This window comes from Salmo salar, chromosome ssa10 (assembly GCF_905237065.1).
Source record: "Salmo salar chromosome ssa10, Ssal_v3.1, whole genome shotgun sequence".
Taxonomy (NCBI): domain Eukaryota; kingdom Metazoa; phylum Chordata; class Actinopteri; order Salmoniformes; family Salmonidae; genus Salmo; species Salmo salar.
This window is the reverse complement of record NC_059451.1, coordinates 24,831,258-24,854,374: the sequence shown is the minus strand read 5'-3', so window position 1 is coordinate 24,854,374 and position 23,117 is coordinate 24,831,258. Positions and strand designations below refer to the sequence as shown.

Here is a 23,117-nt window from a genome sequence, read left to right as displayed (position 1 = left end):
GCAGACGATCTTAATCATTACGCGCCGGTGTAACAAATATACAGTATGTCTGCATTTCTAGCCTTTCCCACAAACGTTCCGCTTGGCTGAAAACCAACAAGAAAATGAGTAGCCCAACTGCTGAGAAACAAAGGAGCAGAAAACCAAAATACAGCTCTACGCGATTATCGTAATTGGATTTTACAAAGTGCACACAACTCGTGATCATTCTCGCCTTGCGTCTGTTGGAACATGGACAAATAATGATTAAATTGATTTGTTAACGTACCATTTCAAAGCGAAACTGCCAACCCCCCTAGAAAAGTTCTAGTTTATGCAGCACCGCGGTTCAGCGCCTGGTCATCTCGTCGACTGGTTTCTATTATTATTCCATATCCATTTATCCGCGAACAGAGGTAATCCGTGGTCTTCGGAGGGGAGACTACACCGCACAGAGATCAATCAGAAACGTCCCACGCGAAGTCTACAGCTTCAACCCCAGCAGAATCTTCGCTACAAGGTACAATAGAACAAAATAAAGATTTTACTACAATATTACAGCTACGATTTCGGGCAGAAACTGCTAACTGTAAACTGCTTGATGGTGTCGTAATGTATCGTGCTGTTGTTGGTTGTCTATATTTAAATTACAGAACTGAGTCTTCGGTCTCATTGCTTTGCAGCATTGTACACATAGATGTCCTTAGTTATGATGGTACCAATGCTTCGTATGATCATGGATGTCCTTAAAGACTGCCCGAACGATGGGCTAATAGGAGATCTTACAGTCGTCTCGGAGAAAGGATATATATGAACACGAAGGTGGTGTGTGTGTCTGTGTGCGCGGAAGTGTGTGTGCGAGAGAGGGAGTGTGTGTGGTTTAGGGCATTGTATTAGGGTGGCACTTGATGCCGTAGTTCATAAAAAGCAAAAAGACAACTATTTACCCACTGTGAGCCACTATTACAAAACATGTCATCTCTGACAGATATACAATGAAATTGTTCTTCCTCTCACTGTTCTAGGGCAAGTTTCAAGTTTGGAACGTAGCTATACTTCTTTCTCTCTCTGTATGTATGTATGTGTGTGTGTGTGTGTGTGTGTGTGTGTGTGTGTGTATGTATGTATGTATGTATGTATGTATGTGTGTGTGATTTCAGAATTAGATCCCCAGCTCTTTATTACACTGGTGATTACATCTAAACAATTCAATTCAATGTATTTCCTGGGAGGGATCCTCATGGTTTAGAGAGCTGTCAAAAGTTTCAGGTGTTGTCAAATCTGCCATTGCCTTTAACCCCACTTTGCTCGCACACTTTTCAAAAGAGCAGCAGGGAACTTGACCACAGTCGGTTGTGCGTAAATCCTCAAGGAAAATACATCCCAAGTTTGCTATAGCCTACTATTATACTAACATTCCAAACAGAAGATGATTTGATAATGTATTAATGAGTAGCCTATTTATAATTAATTCAGAGTCTAGTCGTTTTGCTATTGATATTCACTTTCATAAATGTAGAAGTATTCTTATAACTTAACTTTTTCACGGAATTAACCCCGCGTCTCCAACTGGTTTCTGCAGCTTCATATTGGAAACGTAAAAAAAAAAAAGGTTTACCAATATTCTTCAACAGTCACGAAAGAAAGTATGTGCCTTGTGACATGTTATAACTGAAAACATTTAGGAATGTCATACTTGAGTTTATAAGAGTGACATTCCCAAATAATAACCCAGTGTGTTCACCTGCTTTCTGCGTTTCAGTTCATTAGGCCTAAAGCGCTTGAAAACTGTAGGCCATGAGTACATTTAAAAACATCATAAAGCAGTATATATATTACATCATTCTAGAAATTAGTGATAATTGACCTACATGAATATGCATTCTTTGGTTGAAGAATTCGGTTTTTATTGCAATTATATAACTAGGTTCTAAGAGATGTGTAGCTTGCATGCGAGAGACCATTTTTGTCGCTACCTATCTTAAACTGAACTAATGATTTTTAGTACTAGCAATTACATCCCCCATGTATAGGCAATTACTGGATTATTTTTCTCTTTCGATTTAACTTCACTGTTCAAATGTCAAATGGCCCTTTCATTAGAATCATAATATAACAATTTGATTAAGAATATTAATGTCTTATCTAGGGTAGGAACGTGATTACGCAATGGATAATACACCTGTTTGAATTGAAGTCTCAGGTTTGCATTTTAACAGTCAAACGAATCATGCAAAATCCATTCAATAGTGAGTGTGCGATTGTGTTTTCTGACTTTTATTACACTTTTTAATTTGCTAATGACGCAATAGCCTAATGTTTGATAGTTAGATCTAGGCCCAAACAAGGCATAGGCCCACTTTTCATTATGTTCTGTTTTTTGAAAATGCAGGTTTATGCAACTGAAAGCATTCTTTTTTTATAACATCTACTCATGGGAAAAATATGTTTTAACAAATGTTTTACTTGTTGCTCACTTCTTGGATGACGTTAATCAACAACAAAAAATATTGGGGTCCATGCATTGTGTATTTCACCACAGTGTACTGGGTAGACCTATTTCAATTGAATATGGCTATTTGTAATTGACGGTTCCAACATGCATTGTACAAGACATTAATGGATTTGATTATCAATAACCATAAATGTATCATTTGAAGACTAACTATAAACCATTTTTCCTAAACTGGTGATATGAGAGGTAAAACAAATGAGTAGGCTATTTATATAAAACAAACAATAATATTTCTAAAATGTCACATTGCTTTGACAATAAACTCAATGTATTTTAATATTTTTTATTGAAGAAACCTAAGTTGTATTTCTCCTGACATGGATTTAAAATACAAAATCATTTCCAGGCTACCAATAATTATGAGGTCTTTTACATTACACTGTGAGATAAATTGTATTTTTTTCTTTATTTGTGGTTGGTTGTTGATACGTTTTAGTTCTGAAGTCCAGTAATTGTTCATTCTAAGCCCCTTAGCAGGAGTATTGGAAGTGTTATAAAATGTTTATGATAGTTTTGGACAGGACCACAAGAACATTCATTAAACAGTAAACAAAATTAGAAATGCAATTATCTTGTATTGATTAGAAAGCCTCTGGCCAAACAAATTGTTTTGCTTGGAAGAGTTTGTTAAACTCTAGCCTATATGGTATGACATCAGAATAACAAATGCAACAGGTTTTGTCTATAGCTGCATGCGGAAATGTCTAATTAACCATCGGGAAACATTCACTGATCCATGGATGCACGAATCAAAAGGAGACAAAGAGAAAGTACAATACTTAAATCTCAAATGAAAAGTTATTTTAACCTCAGCAGAACTACTTGGGATTGGTCACTCTTTTGTTTCTTTTACCTTGGACTTCTTAAAAAAAACAGATGTCTGGTAGTTATTTTATGATTTCTAAATCTGTAGCCTAATTTTAAATGAAATTATTAGAAAATCAAACTGAAGAAATCTTGCAGACAGGATAAAAACATTGCTTTTGTCATTTAATTTGAATGAGTTTTCAATATGAAACCATGTGGTGCAAACTTCATACAATCTCCCGCCATTAGGCTATTGTGCATCAAAGTTGTTTTTAAAATGTAAATGATTGATTTCATAAAGTTGGCCTTGTCAGGCTAATTTATAACTACATCTTCTCATGGTGTAGGCCTGATATAGACTCAATTGCGTGGATAGTAGGCCTAGATTAATATAGCCTAAGGTATCATAAATACTTCATTTGAACATTCCAAAGTATATTTCCTTTAATAATAAAATATGTATGCTACTGAAATCTCAGATTAGGATTTGGCCCATCAGGAGGCATTATACAGATTTATTATTATTTTTATAATGAAAAGTGAAGAACAAATACATAGTCTTATAATGCAGAGTCTGGGTCTGTGGGACCACTCACAGTAAAAGACTATGGGTTGGACCAACACATATAGATGCTGTAAAAAGTAAACATGTATGCTATATATAATGAACAAAAATCTAAGCGCAACATGTAAAGTCTTGGTCCCATGTTTCATGAGCTGATATTAGAAAAGATCCCAGAATTTTTCCATACACACAAAATGCTTATTACTCTCAAATTTTGCGCACACATTTGTTTACATCCCTGTTAGTGAACATCTCTCTGTGCCAAGATAATCCATCCACCTGACAAGTGTGGCATATCAAGAAGCTGATTAAACAGCATGATAATTACACAGGTGCACCTTGTGCTGGGTACAATAAAAGGCCACTCTAAAATGTGCAGTTGTGTCACACAACACAATGTCACAGATGTCTACAATTTTGAGGGAGCATGCAACTGGCATGCTGACTGCAGGAATGCCCACCAGAGCTGTTGCCAGATAATTGAATGCTAATTTCTCTACCATAAACCAACGTTGTTTTAGAGAATTTGGCAGTACGCCCAATCAGCCTTACAACCTCTGACCACGTGTGTAACCACGCCAGCCCAGGACCACATCCAGCTTCTTCACCCACGGGATCGTGTTGAGACCAGCCACTCGGACAGCTGATGAAACTGAATAGTATTTCTGTCTGTAATAAATCTCTTTTGTGGGGAAAAATGAATTCTGATTGGCTGGGCCTGGCTCCCCAGTGGGTGGGCCGATGCCCTCCCAGGCTCACCATGTCGGCCGTCATTGTAAATAAGAATTTGTTCTTAACTGACTTGCCTAGTTAAATAAAGGTTAAATATTTTTTTTAAATAAATGGCTGTGCCCCTACCCAGTCATGTGAAATCCATAGATTAAGGCCTAATGAATTTATTTAAATTGAAGGCCCAAAAGATTGTCAAAGACTCCAATCACCCAAGTCATAGACTGTTCTCTCTGCTACCCGCACGGCAAGCGGTACCGGAACGCCAACGCCAACACTACTCACTGGTTATTATCTATGCATAGTCACTTCACCCCTACCTACCTCAACTAACCTGTATTCCCACACATTGCCTTGGTAGCGGTACCCCCTGTATATAGCCTCGTTATTGTTATTTTATTGTACTTACAACTGTTTACTTTAGTTTATTTAGTAAATATTTTCTTAACTCTATTTCTTGAACTGCATTGTTGGTTAAGGGCTTGTAAGTAAGCATTTCATGGTAAGGACTACACCTGTTGTATTTGGTGACAAATACAATTTGATATGATTTCCTTATATGAACTGTATGTTGCATTTATATTTATATTTTTGTTCAGTATACAGTACATGTCATGTTCTGCAACAAATATTGATATTGGAGAATAGCATCCTCTATCACCTGTAAAATAGGACTTGACAATGTCAAGCATACATTTGTTAATAAACTCTATTTGCAAGATGCAGAGAGGAACATTTAAGAAATCACTAAATGAGAGCAAAACCCCAACTTGATTAAATACTACATACATTACTCAGTGAAAAACTACTTATGTTACCACTTGCTTACACAATGCAATTCCTGAGATTCATTCACTTATGGTAAAATTAACTTGCAGATTCATGATGTGTCTAACCCACCTTTGGTTATCTGCTCTTCTCATCCATAGGCCACTGAGTTTGGTGGAGTAAGCTGTCTTGGCATGCCATCTGACTTTACCACAGGAAGGCTGTGCTGGAGCGAGAGGTAGAGACATGATCCGACCGTTCAATGTGAATTGAAGGGTTCCTGTAAAATCTACAGCTAAAAAGGTGTATTTCCTAAAGGCAGAGGAGTGAGAGCCAGGACTCACGCTATGATATCAACTGACAATGAAAGTAGTATTTCAAACCTCATAAAACTATGACAAGTGTGTTGCATGTCATCTTTACGCAAGTGAACAGGATGCATGCAAAGCATACAGATATGCTGAACTCAATCGAAAAGTGAGTGAAGTGTAATGTTTGACATGAATAAAGGTCTCCTGAAGAGGGCAGTACCAAAGTGTGTTTCATGGAGTTGCCTGGTAGTCAGCATTCTGTCTCATTGCTTTATGAACCTTACAGTGATGTTCACTTTGCAATGGTGAAATTCTAAATGCTGTACATCAAAATGATAATAAACTACACTACATGACCAAAAGTATGTGGACACCTGCTCGAACATCTCATTCCAAAATCATGGGCATTAATATGGAGTTGGTCCCCCCTTTGCTGCTATAACAACTGCCACTCTCTGGGAAGGCTTTCCCCTAGATGTTGGAACATTGCTGCGAGGACTTGCTTCCATTCAGCCACAAGATCATTAGTAAGGTCAGGCACTGATGTTGGGCGATTAGGCCTGGTTTGCAGTCGGCGTTCCAATTCATCCTAAAGGCCTTCGATGGGGTTGAGGTCAGGTCTCTGTGCAGGGTGTCAAGTTCTTCCACACCAATCTCAACAAACCATTTCTGTATGGACCTTGCTTTGTGCACACGGGGGCATTGTCATGCTGAAACAGAAAAGGGCCTTCCCTAAACTGTTGCCACAAAGTTGGAAGCACAGAATCATCTACAATGTCATTGTATGCTGTAGTGTTAAGATTTCCCTCCCCTGGAACTAAGGGGCCTAGCCCAAACCATGAAAAACAGCCCCAGACCATTATTCCTCCTCCACCAAACTTTACAGTTGGCATTATGCATTCGGGCAGGTAGTGTTCTCCTGGCATCCGCCAAACCCAGATTCGTCCGTTGGACTGCCAGATGGTGAAGCGTGATTCATCACTCCAGAGAAAGAGTTTCCACTGCTCCAGAGTCCAATGGCGGCAAGCTTTACACCACTCCTGCCGACGCTTAGCATTGCGCATGGTGATCTTAGGCTTGTGTGCGGCTGCTCAGCCATGGAAACCCATTTCATGAAGCTCCCGATGAACAGCTCTTGTGCTGACGTTGCTTCCAGAGGCAGTTTGGAACTCGGTAGTGAGTGTTGCAACTGATGACAGACAATTTTTACACGCGTGGTCCGTTCTGTGAGCTTGTGTGGCCTACCACTTCGCGGCTGAGCCGTTGTTGCTCCTAGATGTCTCCATTACACAATAACAGCACTTTAGCGGCAGCTTTAGTAGGGCAGAGACATTTGACAAACTGACTTGTTTGAAAGGTGGAATCTATGACGGTGCAACATTGAAAGTCACTGAGCTCTTCTGTAAGGCCATTCTACTGCCAATGTTTGTCTATGGAGATTGCATGGCCGTGTGCTCAATTTTATACACCGGTCAGCAACTGGTGTGGCTGAAAAAGCCAAAACCACTAATTTGTAGAGGTGTCCACATCATTTTGTACTATATATATATATATATATATATATATATATATATATATATATATATATACTTTATAGTATTTCTAAGTGGAATCTAAGAGCATTGTTCTTGTATCTATGAGTGATATATTAAAGTATTTCTGTGCATACATAAAACTAGAACTGTTGTAGAACTTTGACTGCTTCATGGTGAACTACTCCAGATGCTGGCAAGCAGAGGTACTACAACAGCTTTTGTTTAGTTTAGAAAAGCAGATAACCATCAATTGGCAGCAGACAAAGAGTAGGCCTACTTATAGGCTACACAGATTTATGTGTGGTGTAATTAATGAAGTGGTTTGATATCTGTATAGTGTAGCACTTTTTATCCCCTGCACAAACAGCCTGCAGATGTTATAGATAATTAAATAACCAACCTACGATCACATCTACAAGCTGTAAAATAATGAAATAATTCCCCGGGGATGGACGGGAAAAGACATCAGACCGGTTATTGCCTCGGGGAGTCAAACTATAGTACACAGCATTCAGTTTGATGCTTATGCCACTTGACAGTTGGTTTAGTGTAGGGTACTCAGGTAGCTCATGAGTGAGAACACATGTCAGTGGGTCTATGTGTCATACAACTGTAGAACAGCACACACAGTAGAAGGCTTTCTGTTACTGACCTGTTACTGGCTCAAAACTCTGCAGAATGAGATTCGCCTCGCTTTCCAAAACATAAGCTAGATAAAAGTAGAAAAAGGAGAAAAGTTCTGGAAACTCTCTCCAAATTGGACCAAGACTTGCCAAGATGCAGAGTGCCAAGACCTCTCTCCTTTTCAGTGAAGGTAACTGTTTTACTACGCTCAGCCTCTGAATGATTACTAAGAGAAAATTGCGCATAATTTTCCCAATTTGGACCATTTGTGGCACATTACAGTCATCTTCAGTGAGCCAAACCATTCCATTAAAAACTAAATGGTTCAAGTCAAGCAGCCTTGCTTTTATATATAAATGTTTTTGATTCTGCAACCCCACAGTAACTTTAAAAAAAAAATGTTTTAGACAATGTGGGTGCAGAGGGTCAGTAAGGGTCATATGTACTCTGCTTGGGAACATGACAGACAGTAAGGTCTAGATGTTCTAAGTGCTTATATATGCAACTTGAGGAAGGTGGGAGAAGATTTAGTCAGATTTAGAAGGACTAAAGTGACTGACATGGTATTGGAAGTTCCTAGATATACAGTGTCTCGCTGGTGTTGGGCCAGCAAGAAATACAGTGGACAAGCCTGAAATCCTCCAAACCAGAGAGATGTGGATGGGAGGCCATCAATGGAGGGGAACTTCAGACGTGCTGCCAGCAGGGAGACGCGCTACATCATCCACTGGTGTGGTCCCGGTATTGACAAGAACCAACGTAAACCAGAACTAAAAAGAAATGGGAGCTTGTCCAACTAGGAAAAGTTGATGAAAAGAAATCTGTCATTAACCAGGTTTCCATCCAACTATTTCATGCAGATTAATTACCTGGCGTATAGACCTAAAAAAAAGACTAGGCTGACGGTAACACAAAATCTCTGTACAATTTCATGGATGTCGACAGACAATTTGTTAGTTCAACATAGCGGGATCTTTTTGTGTCTGTAAAATTAACTACGTGAGAAATGTCAGTGGAATCGTCTCTATGCGCAAATATTAATATGATAATCAGTGAAGTAAACTTGTAGTCACGCGATGACATGATACGTTGTAGGCCTACCAACACTATGTGGAAAAGCATGAAAAGTTTAAAGGCAGATGAAATAAGTTATGAACTTCACATGGTAGTTAAGTGGACGGTGATCATGCAAATTTCCAATAGGCTAAATATCGAGGGTAGGCTATTATTTGAAAGCTGGTGACATGATGATCAGTGCCTGGCTGCCAATTATCAACTAAAATGATCATGCTCTTGTCCATATCTCATCATATAACCAACCCCCGTCCACTTTATCAGCAAACGTTTGTCTGGAAACCCATTTATTTAAGTTTTCTGTTCGTTACACAGGAACTTAACTGCAATAGTGATTTTTATGTACAATACGTCATCACACACAGCCTTTTATCCAGTTTGCTGGAAACGCACCTCTGGTGGGATATTGTGCATATTGTTTTTATGCAGATTTTTTATCATATTCGCATGAAAATCTGTCACCAATTGGATGGAAACCTAGCTTTTGTCAGTAGAGTGAAAGTGTTCAGGATTGGACTGGAACACCAGGATAGCTTTTGAGAGGGAGCTATCTACATTGTCTTCTAAAAGAACTGACATAAATCACTTCAAAGAGTGAAACAGTTACACAACCTACAGTCTTGAAGTGATGATCTGAAACTGGCGGAGGTGGAAAGGGTGGTACAAAAGCTGAGGGGAGAGATCCAAATTGTTATACAGGGCATGAGCCGAAAGCATAAAAGCTTGACAATTTGTAAAAACAATCAATTGTCCCATGAGGTGCTGTAACCCTGACCAAGGAAACTACTGGGCCAGATAAAACTCTCTATCCTGCAAGAGGGTTGGAAGCAGCTGCAATTGACCTGATAAGGTACAGTAAGTAGATCTACAGAACAAGGTTGAGATGGGTATGTATAATAAGCCTGAATCACGTTAAAATACCTAGAGTAAAAACACATATAGTGCTCAAAACGACCCTCTTTAGAGGCTAAAGGCATCTTTCAAACAGTATCAGCAAAAATGTAAATGACAAAGAAAAGAGCAGTGTCAACCCTCCTTGTCATAATAATTGAGGGTGCTTGGTACAAAATGAAAATCTGAGTGCTTTTAATTTAATAATATATGCTACTTAGCAGACGCTTTCATCCAAAGCAACTTACAGTTATGCAAGCATACATTTTACGTATGTGTGGTCCCGGGGATTGAACCCACTACCCTGGCACTACATGCGCCATGCTCTACCAACTGAGCTACAAAAGGACCACAAAGTAGGCTTATTCAGCTCCCTTTCCCAGAATCACACCACATCAATTTGCATAATGTAGAGGTTTAATTTATCATGATCCAAATCTCCTTGGAGACAAAACTAATGGCTATTAGAAAATGATTACTCTGCAGTAATTTGGCACTGATTATCCTGTAATAAGCTAATGTACGTATTAGGTACAGCCAATCCAAGGGTTTTCATTAGGTACTGATGTTAGTTCATGTCAAGGCCTGTTATTACATAATCGTAAATCTATAATTCAAACCTTTGCTTACTGCACAGAAATACAATAAAAGGACAAAATGAGTAAGAATTGTACTGCTGACTGAGTAATTACAAATATGGATGACTTTGGAAAAGTGAGTTGCTAGAATTCTACTTTTAGAGAGAACAATGGGAGATAAAGGTATGTGTCAAGTAGACTGTGAGTTATTTCACAAGACAGCTTTTGAAGCATTATGTCATTATTCTCCTACCAAGGACCTATAAGGTTATGTGGGGCCATACAGTACATTATAAACTGGGTGGTTTGAGCCAAGAATTCTGATTGGATGAAGGCCATGGTATACCATGGGTATGACAAAACATTTAGTTTTACTGCTCTAATTCGGTTGGTAACCAGTTTATAATAGCAATAAGACTTCTCGGGGGTTTGTGATATACGGCCAATACACCACGGCTAAGGGCTGTGTCCAGGCACTCTGCGTTGCGTCGTCCCTAAGAACAGCCCTTAGCTGTGGTATATTGGCCATATACCACACCTCCTTGGGCCTTATTGCTTAAGTATACACCAGCACGTCTGGCTCTATGAGTTGGACCCGAAGTGCAAGTGCTGACTAGCCTGGAAGACTCACACAGCAGTCTCACAACACACAAGGCTGGTCTTGTTTCTGTACCCATCTTGTCATTCCTTTTTCCATTTCACCTGAACTGGGCATTTCTTGCAAATCTGTGAACAAAAGTGATGGTCCCGTAATCAAATAAATAGTTAGATTATCACAGGATACCTTTTAACTGACTTTCTGATTTCATTCTATATTCCACATGAGCTAATGCTATTTTCTTCTCTCATCTAATGCTTGTATATCAATGTTTAGGTTGTTTAACTTCATCTTTATTGCAGCTCTGTAAAAATAAAATGAAATAAATTCAGTCATGTCACCGTGCCAAGAAACAAAATGCAATAAAATCAGACAAATGTGCAAATGACGTCATGTGCAAATGTTTTTGCTGTAAATGTATTTTATCCAACTAAACTTAAAAATGTATTGTCTGTGGTCCTCTTCTGTGATCTCTGCTCTCTGTTCCAACGTCAAAGGCTGAAAGTTAAAGTGCAGGACGTCCATATGTAAAATCTACATCAGGAGCAACCAGTTACTGCATGAAAAACAACGTCTACAGGTCTGGGACTGAGCAGAACTGAGAGTTCATACCATTCTATCAGTAGAAAACAAAAAAGTGCACGATAATAAACCAAAAGCAAATTCAGTATTTTGGAAGCAAATAGTCATGAAATTAGTCTACCAAGAAATAAACAAACTGTAATTAAAAAATGTCAGGACATTCAGTGACTATCTAGTGACACCTACTGTTGAGTCTCCACTCCAGACTCAGAAATATGATCAGAAAAAAAGAAGAGGTTCATTACCACCCTCTACTGGTGATGAAATATCTAATTACAACATCCTAGTCCACATATTATTGCAACTAGTGGGATTCAACAGATTAGTTTACCTGACCTCAGTAGTCAACAAAAGCAGTGACCTTTCAAAACCGACTGAAGGTATCCTCTCTCTATACACATTCAAATAAACTCAAGCTCTGGTAATGCCCACTTTAAGGGTGATGTTTGTAATTCAAGGTTAATGCCCTAAAGCCAGGTAATATGTAAGCCTCTTCAAATAGGTGAACCATGCCCAGGCTCTCACTCATTGAGGATAACTTGCACTCTGTAAACACTTAGACTCCCTTTTTACATGTTCAAACTTTTCTAAAGTCCAAAGAAAGTCCCACACAAATCCGGCAAGTAATCCAAAAACTTAATCACGCTAAATGCACAATTTCCAAAAAGGAGAATTACACTAATACCCAATTCAATCTAATGAAAGCTGGGATGGAACAGAAAACTCTCAGGAAGGCCAAAGTTGAACAGGCAAGTGCCCTAAAACTTTAAACCTCCCTTATTCAATCTAGTTGGGATTATCTCAATGTAAAGCAGCAAGTGCCACTCCCTTATTTAACAAATAACTCAGTTCTGAATCGGTACCATACCGTTGCTCACTTCAACACTAAGAGCATCAGTGAGTACTGAGTAGGCCTATTCTATCCATATGAAAGGACTGTTTATAAAGCTATATAATCTATTATATGTTTTAAACATCCTTGTAGTCACAGTTTATTTGTATAGGACGGTGGACATGAAAACATCATAAAAAACAACTGACTGATCATCTGGCCGAACCAGCTGAATAGAATACCTTTTCCATAATACTACTGATAAGCAAATAACCACTCATGTCTTACAGAACAAAGTAATGTCCCTTTCCAATGAATACAGTCTATATAGATGATACAGAATGTTACATATTGTGTGTGTCATGATCAAATTCAATTGAGTGCAACCAAATAAAAGTCATTTTTTTTGTAGAGTATGTCCTGAAATAAAGCTGGGACGATAAACCGAACATTTTCGACAACAACGATTTATCGAGGACATTTAACAGATATTGATAATCACCACAAGTAGCCTATACTAGAGAAATGTGACGTTTGAAATGAAATAATTCTGCTAATATGGGCTATCGATAACGGTAGTTATACAATTGATAGTTACAACATTCAAAGTATTAGTAGTAGTTCTAAGGGTATGGTAATATACAAAAGTAGGTTAACTGGTGCACATTAAAGTTAGAAACGTATCGTTCTCGGGATAATTCAGTCAATTTATCATACAGATTTTTGTCCATATCACCCAGCTCTATCTTGAAAGTATATACAACTTCTTGCAGACACCATGATACCACAGTGTTTTTAAACCCAGAGAGACGCAACATCACAAGACTTCCGGGAACACTTTTGAAACAGACCAAGCAGGCCAGGGCAGGGTTTGAGAAGTCAATGAGAGAAGTGAAAAATTCTTCCTTAGTTATTAATTTTCTAAAGGTACAACCTAGTTTCGAGCCAATGTCTTAAGTAGTTGAACATGTTATCAACCTCGTGAAAGTGACACATTTTCATCAAAAACAACTTTGCGCTGCTCGGCCCAACACGCCGTTAGACCCAATGACGTGTCCTGCGCATGAGCTTAGCTTGCGTCGCCATGGCATCGCTTACAAAAGTGATCTGGGATTTCTATTGGAGAAGCAGTTTCTGCCTATCTTTATACTGCACTGTCTTTGATGATACTTAGCACAGAGTGATGTACTTAAAGTGTCAATCAGCAGTTGAAACAATAAAAAAGCGAAATCCCTGCCACTGTTTCGGGTAAAAAGCTGAGGAATTGGGCTGGAGAAACGTAACCACTCAAATTCATAGACAGAGCTATGGATGCAAGGACTGACCATCCATGATACCAACATTATACTTTTAACCATGTTTTGAGGCTAAATAGGGTTTGTTTACATGTATTTGTTTCCAAACATTGGAGTAAAACAAACCTATATTTTGGGTTCTGATGGATGTAGCAACTGCAGATTGCCCCTTCAATGAATAATATCTTGGGCCAAGTGAAGCCAAAACAGACCAGAGGGAAAAGGATAACATGGGATATAGTGTACAGTAACTAGGAAGGATTGCCACAACATGGCGTGCATTCCTTAAGATCTGATAGCACAGATGGTGTGAGGATTATACTGTCCGATTTGCAGAGAAACTGAAAATAAAATGTTTTGGCCTCTTTAAAGAGAGGGATAATCTGTAGTTTGGAGATTGCCCTTTCTGTGCTTAGCCTGGGCTGTTAATTATGAGTTGGTCAAGAAAAGAGTGCATCCTCCTCCAGCATCTTCTCATCACTCAAAGAGGATATCAGGAAGGTCATTTTTGGGGGAAGTGGCCAGTTTTGTTAAGGCTTTAAAAAAGATGAATAGAGAAAGCAGGAAATAATATCTTCTTTTGTCATGCCAGCTCCTCCTGTATGTCGGAATCGCATGTCAAGGCAGATAAATGACTGTTACCATTTTCTCGAATAACCATTATTTCCCCCTAAGTTTAGCCTTGTTGAAGTAGCCTATGGTTCTCTGAATAATTCACGTCAGTTTCCAGACATCTGATGTCATGGCCTGGAACCACAATCCCAGGGCTGACTCTGTTCCCCCAGAGGATAGGAGAAGGGCTGAGGAAGGAGATCCACCAGCATAAGGATACATTTTACTGCCCTCTGTGGTGAACAGCAACATCCAGAGGACACTTTAATGAAGTCGGGCTGTAAAAACTAGGCACGGATGGTAGCAGAGGAAATACGCACATTGTTCTAAATTCACACTGCAATGCTGGACAATGATGCAAGCAAAACAACAAGTGTCAGATGTGTCATGCTGGGGGGTTGGTTGCAGAGCGACACATTGTGTACAGACAGTGAAAGGCTCTCTCACTCTCCAGACTTCCTGATGAAAGCTAGTGAAGATAATGTGGTTTATCTCTTAGGACCTCCTTCATGATATATCACCCAGCTAGCTGCACTGTACATTATTGGGTAATAAATGCAAAATTGGCTCATATAAACATCCGGCATTGGAAAGCACTGACTGGACAATATGCACAAAGACTTCAGAGTACGATCAAAGGCCTCTCATGCACCGTCCAAAATACGATTTAATCAAGCTACACTTAAAGCTGAGTTACAGTACAAGAGCTCTTTCATGTTGCCATTCATTATTCAATCATCACTGAGTAATTCCTCAATACAAACCCTTGTACTAAAAGACATACAGTACAGACCCTGAGAATAAACTGTCATTAACTCGTTTTTATGTTAGATGCAAAGAACTTAAAAGAAGTACACTTTCATTAACATGTTTATAAATGTCCTGTCAGAGGGATAAGGAACTTGGAAGGATTCCTCCAGAGTGGCACAGTAGGGGGTCTTAAATCCCAGCCCAAATTCAGATTTTCACTGAGCTGCAACTATAGCGTAATGCTGCATGAGCCTGAAGTCCACCAAACTTTTGGTCATGTAAATGTTGGTATTTAATTTCCCAAACCCATTAGACATTACAGCCAACACTAATTCCCTCCCACCATTTGGCCCCTACTTTTGGAAATCCTACATTCTGAAGAGATGTTTCTTTGATTAAGGATTTTTATTTGGTTCCCTTAAGCATGGTGTAGATCAGATTTGACTGAATCAAAAATGTAAACATTGGTACTTGGGACATGTCTACATTATAAAACGCAGAGGCAAGAGACTTTGGCAATTAGACTATCAAGTATTAGTCAACTGAAAGTTACTGAAACTTTGATTATAAAGTAAATCAAGGCCAATTTGGAATATCACTGTAGTCCTCACACTTCATTTTCCATGACAATCTTTGGAATCAGCACATCAATAATGGTAAACCTCAGGCCTCCCGGGTTGCGCAGTGGTCTGAGGCACTGCATCGCAGTGCTAGCTGTGCCACTAGAGATTCTGGGTTCGAGTCCAGGCTGTCGCAAGCCGGCCGCGCCCGGGAGACCCATGGGGTGGCGCACAATTGGCCCAGTGTCATCCGGGTTAGGGAAGGTTTGGCTGGCAGGGATATCCTTGTCCCATCACGCACTAGCAACTCCTGTGGCGGTCCGGGAGCAGTGCACGCTGACACGGTCGCCAGGTGTAGGCGTTTCCTCCGACATATTGGTGCGGCTGGCTTTCGGGTTAAGTGGGCATTGTGTCAAGAAGCAGTGCGGTGCGGCTTGGTTGGGTTGTGTTTTGGAGGACGCACGGCTCTCGACCTTCGCCTCTCCCGAGTCCGTACGGAAGTTGCAGCGATGAGACAAGACTATAACTACCAATAGGATACCAGTGACATAATAATAAGGTGAAAATATGAAGGTCTGGATGGAACATCCTCTCACATCCCTATTTTTGAAATCCAAATGGATTTTTGTTGTATCTCCCCTTTTGGAAGGTGAACTTCTTTTTCCGGCTTGTACTGCCTTTTACCCAAAACCACAACCCAGTCCAACATGTGTCACCCATTCCTAATGATCTTGGCAGAGGTTTGCATGGGGGGAACAGGAAGCTCCAGTAGTACACAGACATGCATTCGACTGGGCATAATGGCTGTTTTGGCATGAGTTTGTTATTCAGAAGTAAAGAAACAGGCCATTAGGGCAAGACAGTGGTTTGTGCTCAGCCTCAGCTAGAGATGGCTGTTGACTGAGACCAGTCAACTAACCTAAACCCTTGTCAATCTTTAGCAACAGCAATGTCTGTTTATTGTAACTGTCACACAGGCATACAGTGCCTTCAGAAAGTATTCACACCTCTTGAATTTTCCCACATTTTGTTGTTACAGCTTGAATTTAAAATTGATTAATGAGATTTTGTGTCACTGGCCTAAACACACACAATACCCCATAATATCAAAGTGGAGTTATGTTTTTAGAAATGCCTCGAGTCAATAAGGATTCAACCCCTGTGTTACATAATATGTTACATGGACTCACTGTGTGCAATAATAGTGTTTAAAGACCATGGAGATTTTACAATGCCTCGCAAAGTAGGGCACAAATTGGTAGATGGGTAAAAATAAAACAAAGCAGATATTGAATATCCCTTTGAGCATGGTGAAGTTATTTGAGGGTGTATCAATACACCCATTCACTACAAACAAAGCCGTCCTTCCTAACTCAGTTGCCGGAGAGGAAGGAAACCGCTCTAGGATTTAACCATGCGGCCAATTGTGACTTTGAAACGTTACAGAGTTTAATGGCTGTGACAGGAGAAAACTGCGGATGGATCAACAACATTGTAGTTACTCCACAATACTAACCTAAATGACAGAGTGAAAAGAAGGAAGCCTGTACAGAATAAAAATATTCCAAAACATGCATCCTGTTTTCAATAAGGAAAATGTGGCAAAGCAATTAACTTTATGTCCTGAATACAAAGTGTTATGTTTGGGGAAAATCAAACAACACAGAGTACCACTCTTCATATTTCAAGCATGGTGGTGGCTGCATCATGTTATGGGTATGCTTGTCATCGGCAAGGACTAAGGAGTTTTTTTAGGATAACAATAAACAATGTAGCTAAGCACAGGCAAAATCCTAGAGGAAAACGTGGTTCAGTCTGCTTTCCAACAGACACTGGGAGACAAATTTACCTTTCAGCAGGACAATAACGTAAAACACAAGGCCAAATCTACACTGGAGTTGCTTACCAAGACTACATTGAATGTTCCTGAGTGGCCTAGTTACAATTTTGACTTAAACTGGCATGAAAATCTATAGCAAGACTTGAAAATGTTTGTCTAGCAATGATCAAAAATCAACTTGACAGATCATTTTTTAAAGAATCATGACTCTTAGATACTTACCCAGAAAGACTCACAGCTGTAAATAACTGCCAATGGTGATTCTAACATGTATTGACTCAGGGGTGTGAATACTTATGTTAATAAGATATTTATGTATTTCATTTTCAATATATTTGCAAAAAATTCTAAAAACTTGTTTTCACTTTGTCATTATGGGGTATTGTGTGCAGATGGGTGAGAGAAAATGTATTTAATCGATTTTGAATTCAGGCTGTAACACAACAAAATGTGGAATAATCAAGGGGTATGAATACTTTCTGAAGGCACTGTAGGCCTTTATGGAATGAAGAGAATGAATCATATAGGCTAGATTCACATTCAGAGAGAAGGAACTAAACTACTCATTAGCTCTAAAAGCTTTTCATATGTGCAGTGGAAGAAAAAAAACTCTGATGAATTGAATGAATTGAGTTACAAGGCAGCACGCACGCAATTTTGATTTGATGTTTTCCAAAAGGGTACTTCCAGGGTAATGGCAGCAAAACGGCTCCGCACACATACAGGCAGGATCAAAAGGTAACTCAAGCAGCTAATGTTGACAAAGGAGAACATGTGTGAAACACCAGCTAGTGAGACAGCTCATTTCTCATTGTGGGTTTGACAAACAATCAAAGAGCAGCATTTTGATTAGTTATTAGTTAGGCCTCGTAGCAAGTCTTAATTGCCAAGCTGAATTAAACAAAAGTGCGGGTGGCTAATGCAGAAAGAGAGAATGAGCGGGAGGATAGCAATCACCTTTGTTATAATATGGGAGAAAAAAAACGCAATTTATTACAGATGAATAAATAATCAAAACTGGGAACTTGGACATTAAGCAAATACAGACCATTCTGAAGGAAACTGGCTGAGAGAAGACAGGAGCAGGCCAGACTTTAGTAGACAGTCTAGGAACTGCTGCCTAGTCACTTTATTCCTAGTTATATGTCCATATCTACATCATTTACCTTGTACCCCTGCACATTGACTCAGTACTGGTACCCTGTGTATATAGCCAACTTATAGTTACTCATTGTGTATTTATTATTACTTTTCTATTATTTCTCTATTTTCTTTCTCTCTGTATTGTTGGGAAGGACCCATAAGTAAGCATTTCACTCTCAGTCTACACCTGTTGTTTACGAAGCATGTGACAAAATAAAAATACATTTGATTTACAGTAGAATGTACAAATACTGTGCAGTGCATACCCATAGAACAGTGCATATGCATATCACAGTAGGAATGGTATAGACTCAGCATAATGATAACACCCAAAACATTTGAGAGCTTGATTATTTACATAACTACTGATATTGTATATGACTGCCAAATTGTGACCAGGTTCACATAACTGCAGTTAGGATGTAGTCCGCTCTTACTGAAACTGAACACGAGACATGAGTTTTCGTGTACAACTTAAAAGTATGTTTATCTTCTTATGTTGTGCTTCTCCAACATTTTGGGGACAGAAAATAGTGTCTGTGTTCAAATGCATTTGACAGTGTAATCCAATATAGACTCACAGATTTGTCGCAATTGAGCTAACACAATAACAAAACATGAGAAAATGTGTGAATGCGTGCATGAGAGTGGTTTGGGAATATGCGTGACAGTACTTATGATCTACATGATAGTGTAAGCAAACAGATTTTTTTTGCTGATCAGTTGTAAGAGCGTACTCTGTCTCAAGTTTCTCACGAAGAGAGAAGTCATGCATTTAGGTCAAAAGAAAGACCTTGACCTAGTTTATTCTGCATCTGTGAACGAAAGAGTAATGAAACAAACACAATGTCAATTGTTTTCCCCTCAACAAATACTAAAATATAGATTTTAGTTCATAGTAATCAATCGATGAACTACAGTGGCACTATTGTCTCTATAAGTTGAATGTATAGTGTATTTTTGTGTGTGGTGATGCATGTAATATCTCTGAAGACACCAGGGGACACCTGCTGCCCACATGGTTTGTGTAGATTCATCAACATATTGACTTTCATACTATTTACCAAGAAATAAAGAAAATAAACTATCATGCAATGTATTCAGTGGGCTATAAATCATGGTGATGGTGGCCCACATATTTTGATCAAAACTAAATATTTGCAAAGCACAAAGTTCTGTATATTGGCACAGGACAGACAACACAGTGACGTTCACGATGTTAGTATAGGCATTCACTGTTGTTTTGACCACTTGTATATTAAGTTTTAGTATAAACAATTAGCCTAGGCCTAACCATTTTTGAATTCATGCATGTTCAAACTTTGCATTTTGGAATAATATCAACACCAAACAAGGTTATTATGAATGACGGGTATTTCTATGGCCATTTTTGTTTAAACTATAATAAATCTGTAAACTACAAAGCAACTGAAACATCTGGACGCACAACAATATTCAGTGAGATATCAGATAGCATAAAATACATCTTCAAACCAAAGGTAGTTTTAACAAAAGCGGTGGATAAAGGCAATAGAAATTATGATTTCAGGAATACTTAAAACACTGACCATACATAAAGACCTCAAATTAGTTTTCATGTGAACTCACCATCCACCAGGTTTTGGCCGTCATGTCATAGCACAGCTGCCATTTGATAGCATTGTCTGCTGCCTTGCCACCCATATGTGTGATGTTGGGGAGCTCCATGGAGAGCCAGATGTAACGCTACAGTGAAGTACGGACGCTCAGCACAACTCCAGTCTCACAGTCAGGCAGGAGTCACTTGCACACAGCTACCAGCCCTCTCCGGCATCTCCCTCTCTCATCCTTCCTTACCTCCCTGCAAGGCTCTCAGAGAGATTGGGTAGTCTACAGAGAGTGGGTAAGACCAGGAAGATTAGGACACCAGCAGCCAACTGCAGCCATACACACACACACACTCACTCCAGACCATATAGACACCACCACCACAGGCTGCTAGACAGCCTACCAAATTCCAGCTGTACTAACCCACACACACACACACACACACACACACACACACACACAAGTTTGAATAATATATCAAGCACACGTTTGGAAAAAACATAAGAGTGGGAAGATATTCAAAGAAAAACAACAGTACAGAACATATTAAAATTCAGACTATCCTAAAAAGACATATAGGCTAACCTTTGTTGAACAGAAAGTACAAAACGACCCATGTTCAAACGACCCATTCCTAAAAACAATCACCCCCATGTTATAAGAAGTGGACCCCACGAGGCAATCCTACTTCAAACAAGCAAGAGGCTGTGCTTTAAACTTTGCAAGCCCCTTTCTATATAGCTTTGAGTGAGCTTATGATACAGGGGCATCCGGTCTGTGGCTTTTCTCTCCCCCCCAGCCAAGGGAAGCCATCAGAGAGAGCAGCTTCTCACCCATAATAACCACACAGCTGGAGTCAGTTAACAAGGCTGTCTTCCAAGATTTTCCTTCTTTTTGGACTTTAAATGAGAGAAACTCATTACATGCTTTCATCGGAGTGTAGTCAGCAGGCATTCTGCACTGGCTTTTTCTTTTAAAGAGTGTAGAAAACAAATGTCTCTTCCACAAATCCTCCCCACTCCCCAGGCTTGAGGTTACCAGCCTTTGATTCATTAACATGTGTTTTGACCACATAAATGCTGAATGTGCATAGAAGAGATGTAGGTTACTCGTTTTGTCTTGTTATTCTTCCTTTGTTTCTCTCATAACTGTTTCTGTGGTCAAAGATATCAATGACCAAATATGTTGTTGCATGTTTCATGTTTTTAAAATTAGGCAAAAAAAAAGATACAAAATGAAGACCACCACACAGGTTTAACGATCCATTATGAAATACGTAGATCTAAAAAGAATCACTGAAATGTACAAAAGACTAACGTCTACTTTGCATAGGTATGGACAATGCAGACTTCTTTCTCATAATCTAAAACTGCATTTTTAAACTATCACTTTGTTTTTGACAACCCTAAGTGTTGTGATGAAAAATACAAGTGAGCATAAACCAGGCAATGGCATCAGTCCAACCACAGTGTCTCAGAGCATGCTGTTGGTTCAGACACTTCAGTTAGCATCTTCTCAGTAGAAAACAGAAGGTCTGCATGAACCACTGTCTAAACGAACCACATGCTTACTCTGACTTTATGAGCAAGCATGACCATAGAAAAAGGGCAAACCTCAGACGAGGATGACATTTCACCAACCTTCTTGGGGACAATTGGCTGAGACAGACTCAATGTTTTAAAATGATATGTCAGGCTTGAAAAGTGGAAAAGGCTGGCATTATTCAAACATAAAACCACAACTAAACTTTGGTGGCGCTCCGCAAATAAAACCAGAGTCATTTGAAATATCCTCATGAGGTGATATGCAACTTCTAATGGCTGGTGAAAGCTCTTTCAGGGTAAAAAAAAAAAAACAGCCCTCCTTTATAGGCTGTTGTTGGATCATACATGCTGTTGTAAGTATGTACGCTGGAGTAATGATATGGTAGTAAATGTGACTGTTTGAATTCCAGCTCCAGCAGGTCTGATCTGGACTTTTGCTGGCTGAGTTGGCATCATAACTCATGTACATTCTTTGGCCATCCACAATGAATCATGACCTATCCTTACTCTGAAAATAATGACACACTGCGACAGTAACCTTTTCCCTCCTCTAATTCTCTTTTCACAGAGTTTCATCAGGACAGTGTGGTAATATTGTGGCAACACTCTTTCCATACCATAAAGAGATGTTTCCCCAACCATAAAAATAATAATAGTTTCAAAAGGAAGGCTAAAAGTTGAGAAATTGTTGTGCCCACAAAAGGGGCATCATTCCATGACTCACAAATGTAACCCCATTCAATCAGGCACTCAACAAACAACCTCCATAACTCACAAGAAAATACATATTATTTGTCCAGGAGTGCGTGGACATCAATAGAAACCTCAGTAGTCTTCAACTGAAGAAAACACAAAACCAGTATCTGACTCAACATAGGCTAGTGGGCTACTTAGGCAATAGCTATGGTCCCAACACTGGTCCAGGGCGTTCCTGCAATAACAAACATAGCTAGTAGACTACTGGCTACATAAGCCCTACTTGAAGTCAAACAAAAAAATGCATTGACATTCTGCTACGTCGTAATTATGTGTTCTAACGTGTTTTAATGAGACTATCTATTTAGCTGCTTAGCTAAATTAGCAGCGTATAACAGCTAGCTAGCACTTCTGCAGCCTTCACATTTTTTGCCTACTTTTTGTGGTTACGTAGCTAAGTTTAGTTTCAAACAAATACGTTTTCCTGTAAACACAAGCTGAAATTTCCTCTAAACGCCGAGTGAAAATTGATTCATTTATTTGAATGCAAAATGTTAGCAATGTTCTTGTCAATGACTGGCAAATAGTAGACTACTTTATCTTCATGGCTGGCAAATAGTAGACTACTTTATCTTCATGGCTGGCTAGCTAGCTAGCTCTCACCTGTGTATGCCTACAGTCGACTTTCAAGTTGGCGGGAGT

At 39.3% G+C, this 23,117-nt stretch overlaps 1 protein-coding gene and 1 long non-coding RNA gene across 9 annotated transcripts in view; one reads left to right on the top strand and one right to left on the bottom strand.

Annotated features, from left to right (window-relative positions):
* The window catches only part of LOC106613851 (nuclear factor 1 C-type), a 140,087-nt gene extending 116,970 nt beyond the window's left edge, over nt 1-23,117 (bottom strand). For 2 of the 8 annotated variants that reach the window (XM_014216532.2, XM_014216533.2), the window contains exons 1-2: nt 23,079-23,117; nt 20,197-20,457 (exon numbers count right to left, since the gene is read on the bottom strand). In XM_014216532.2, coding sequence (XP_014072007.1) covers nt 20,197-20,295 — 99 coding nt within the window. In that variant the 5' untranslated portion in view covers nt 20,296-20,457; nt 23,079-23,117. Of the gene's footprint in view, nt 1-268; nt 548-20,196; nt 20,458-23,078 lie in introns of those variants that run through there. The other 6 variants (XM_014216524.2, XM_045687546.1, XM_014216525.2 and 3 more) reach the window with 5 other exon arrangements.
* Nucleotides 215-5,923, top strand: LOC106613853 (uncharacterized). Its single transcript, XR_001330568.2, has 2 exons — nt 215-499; nt 5,525-5,923. It is a non-coding gene; the product is annotated as an uncharacterized lncRNA (long non-coding RNA).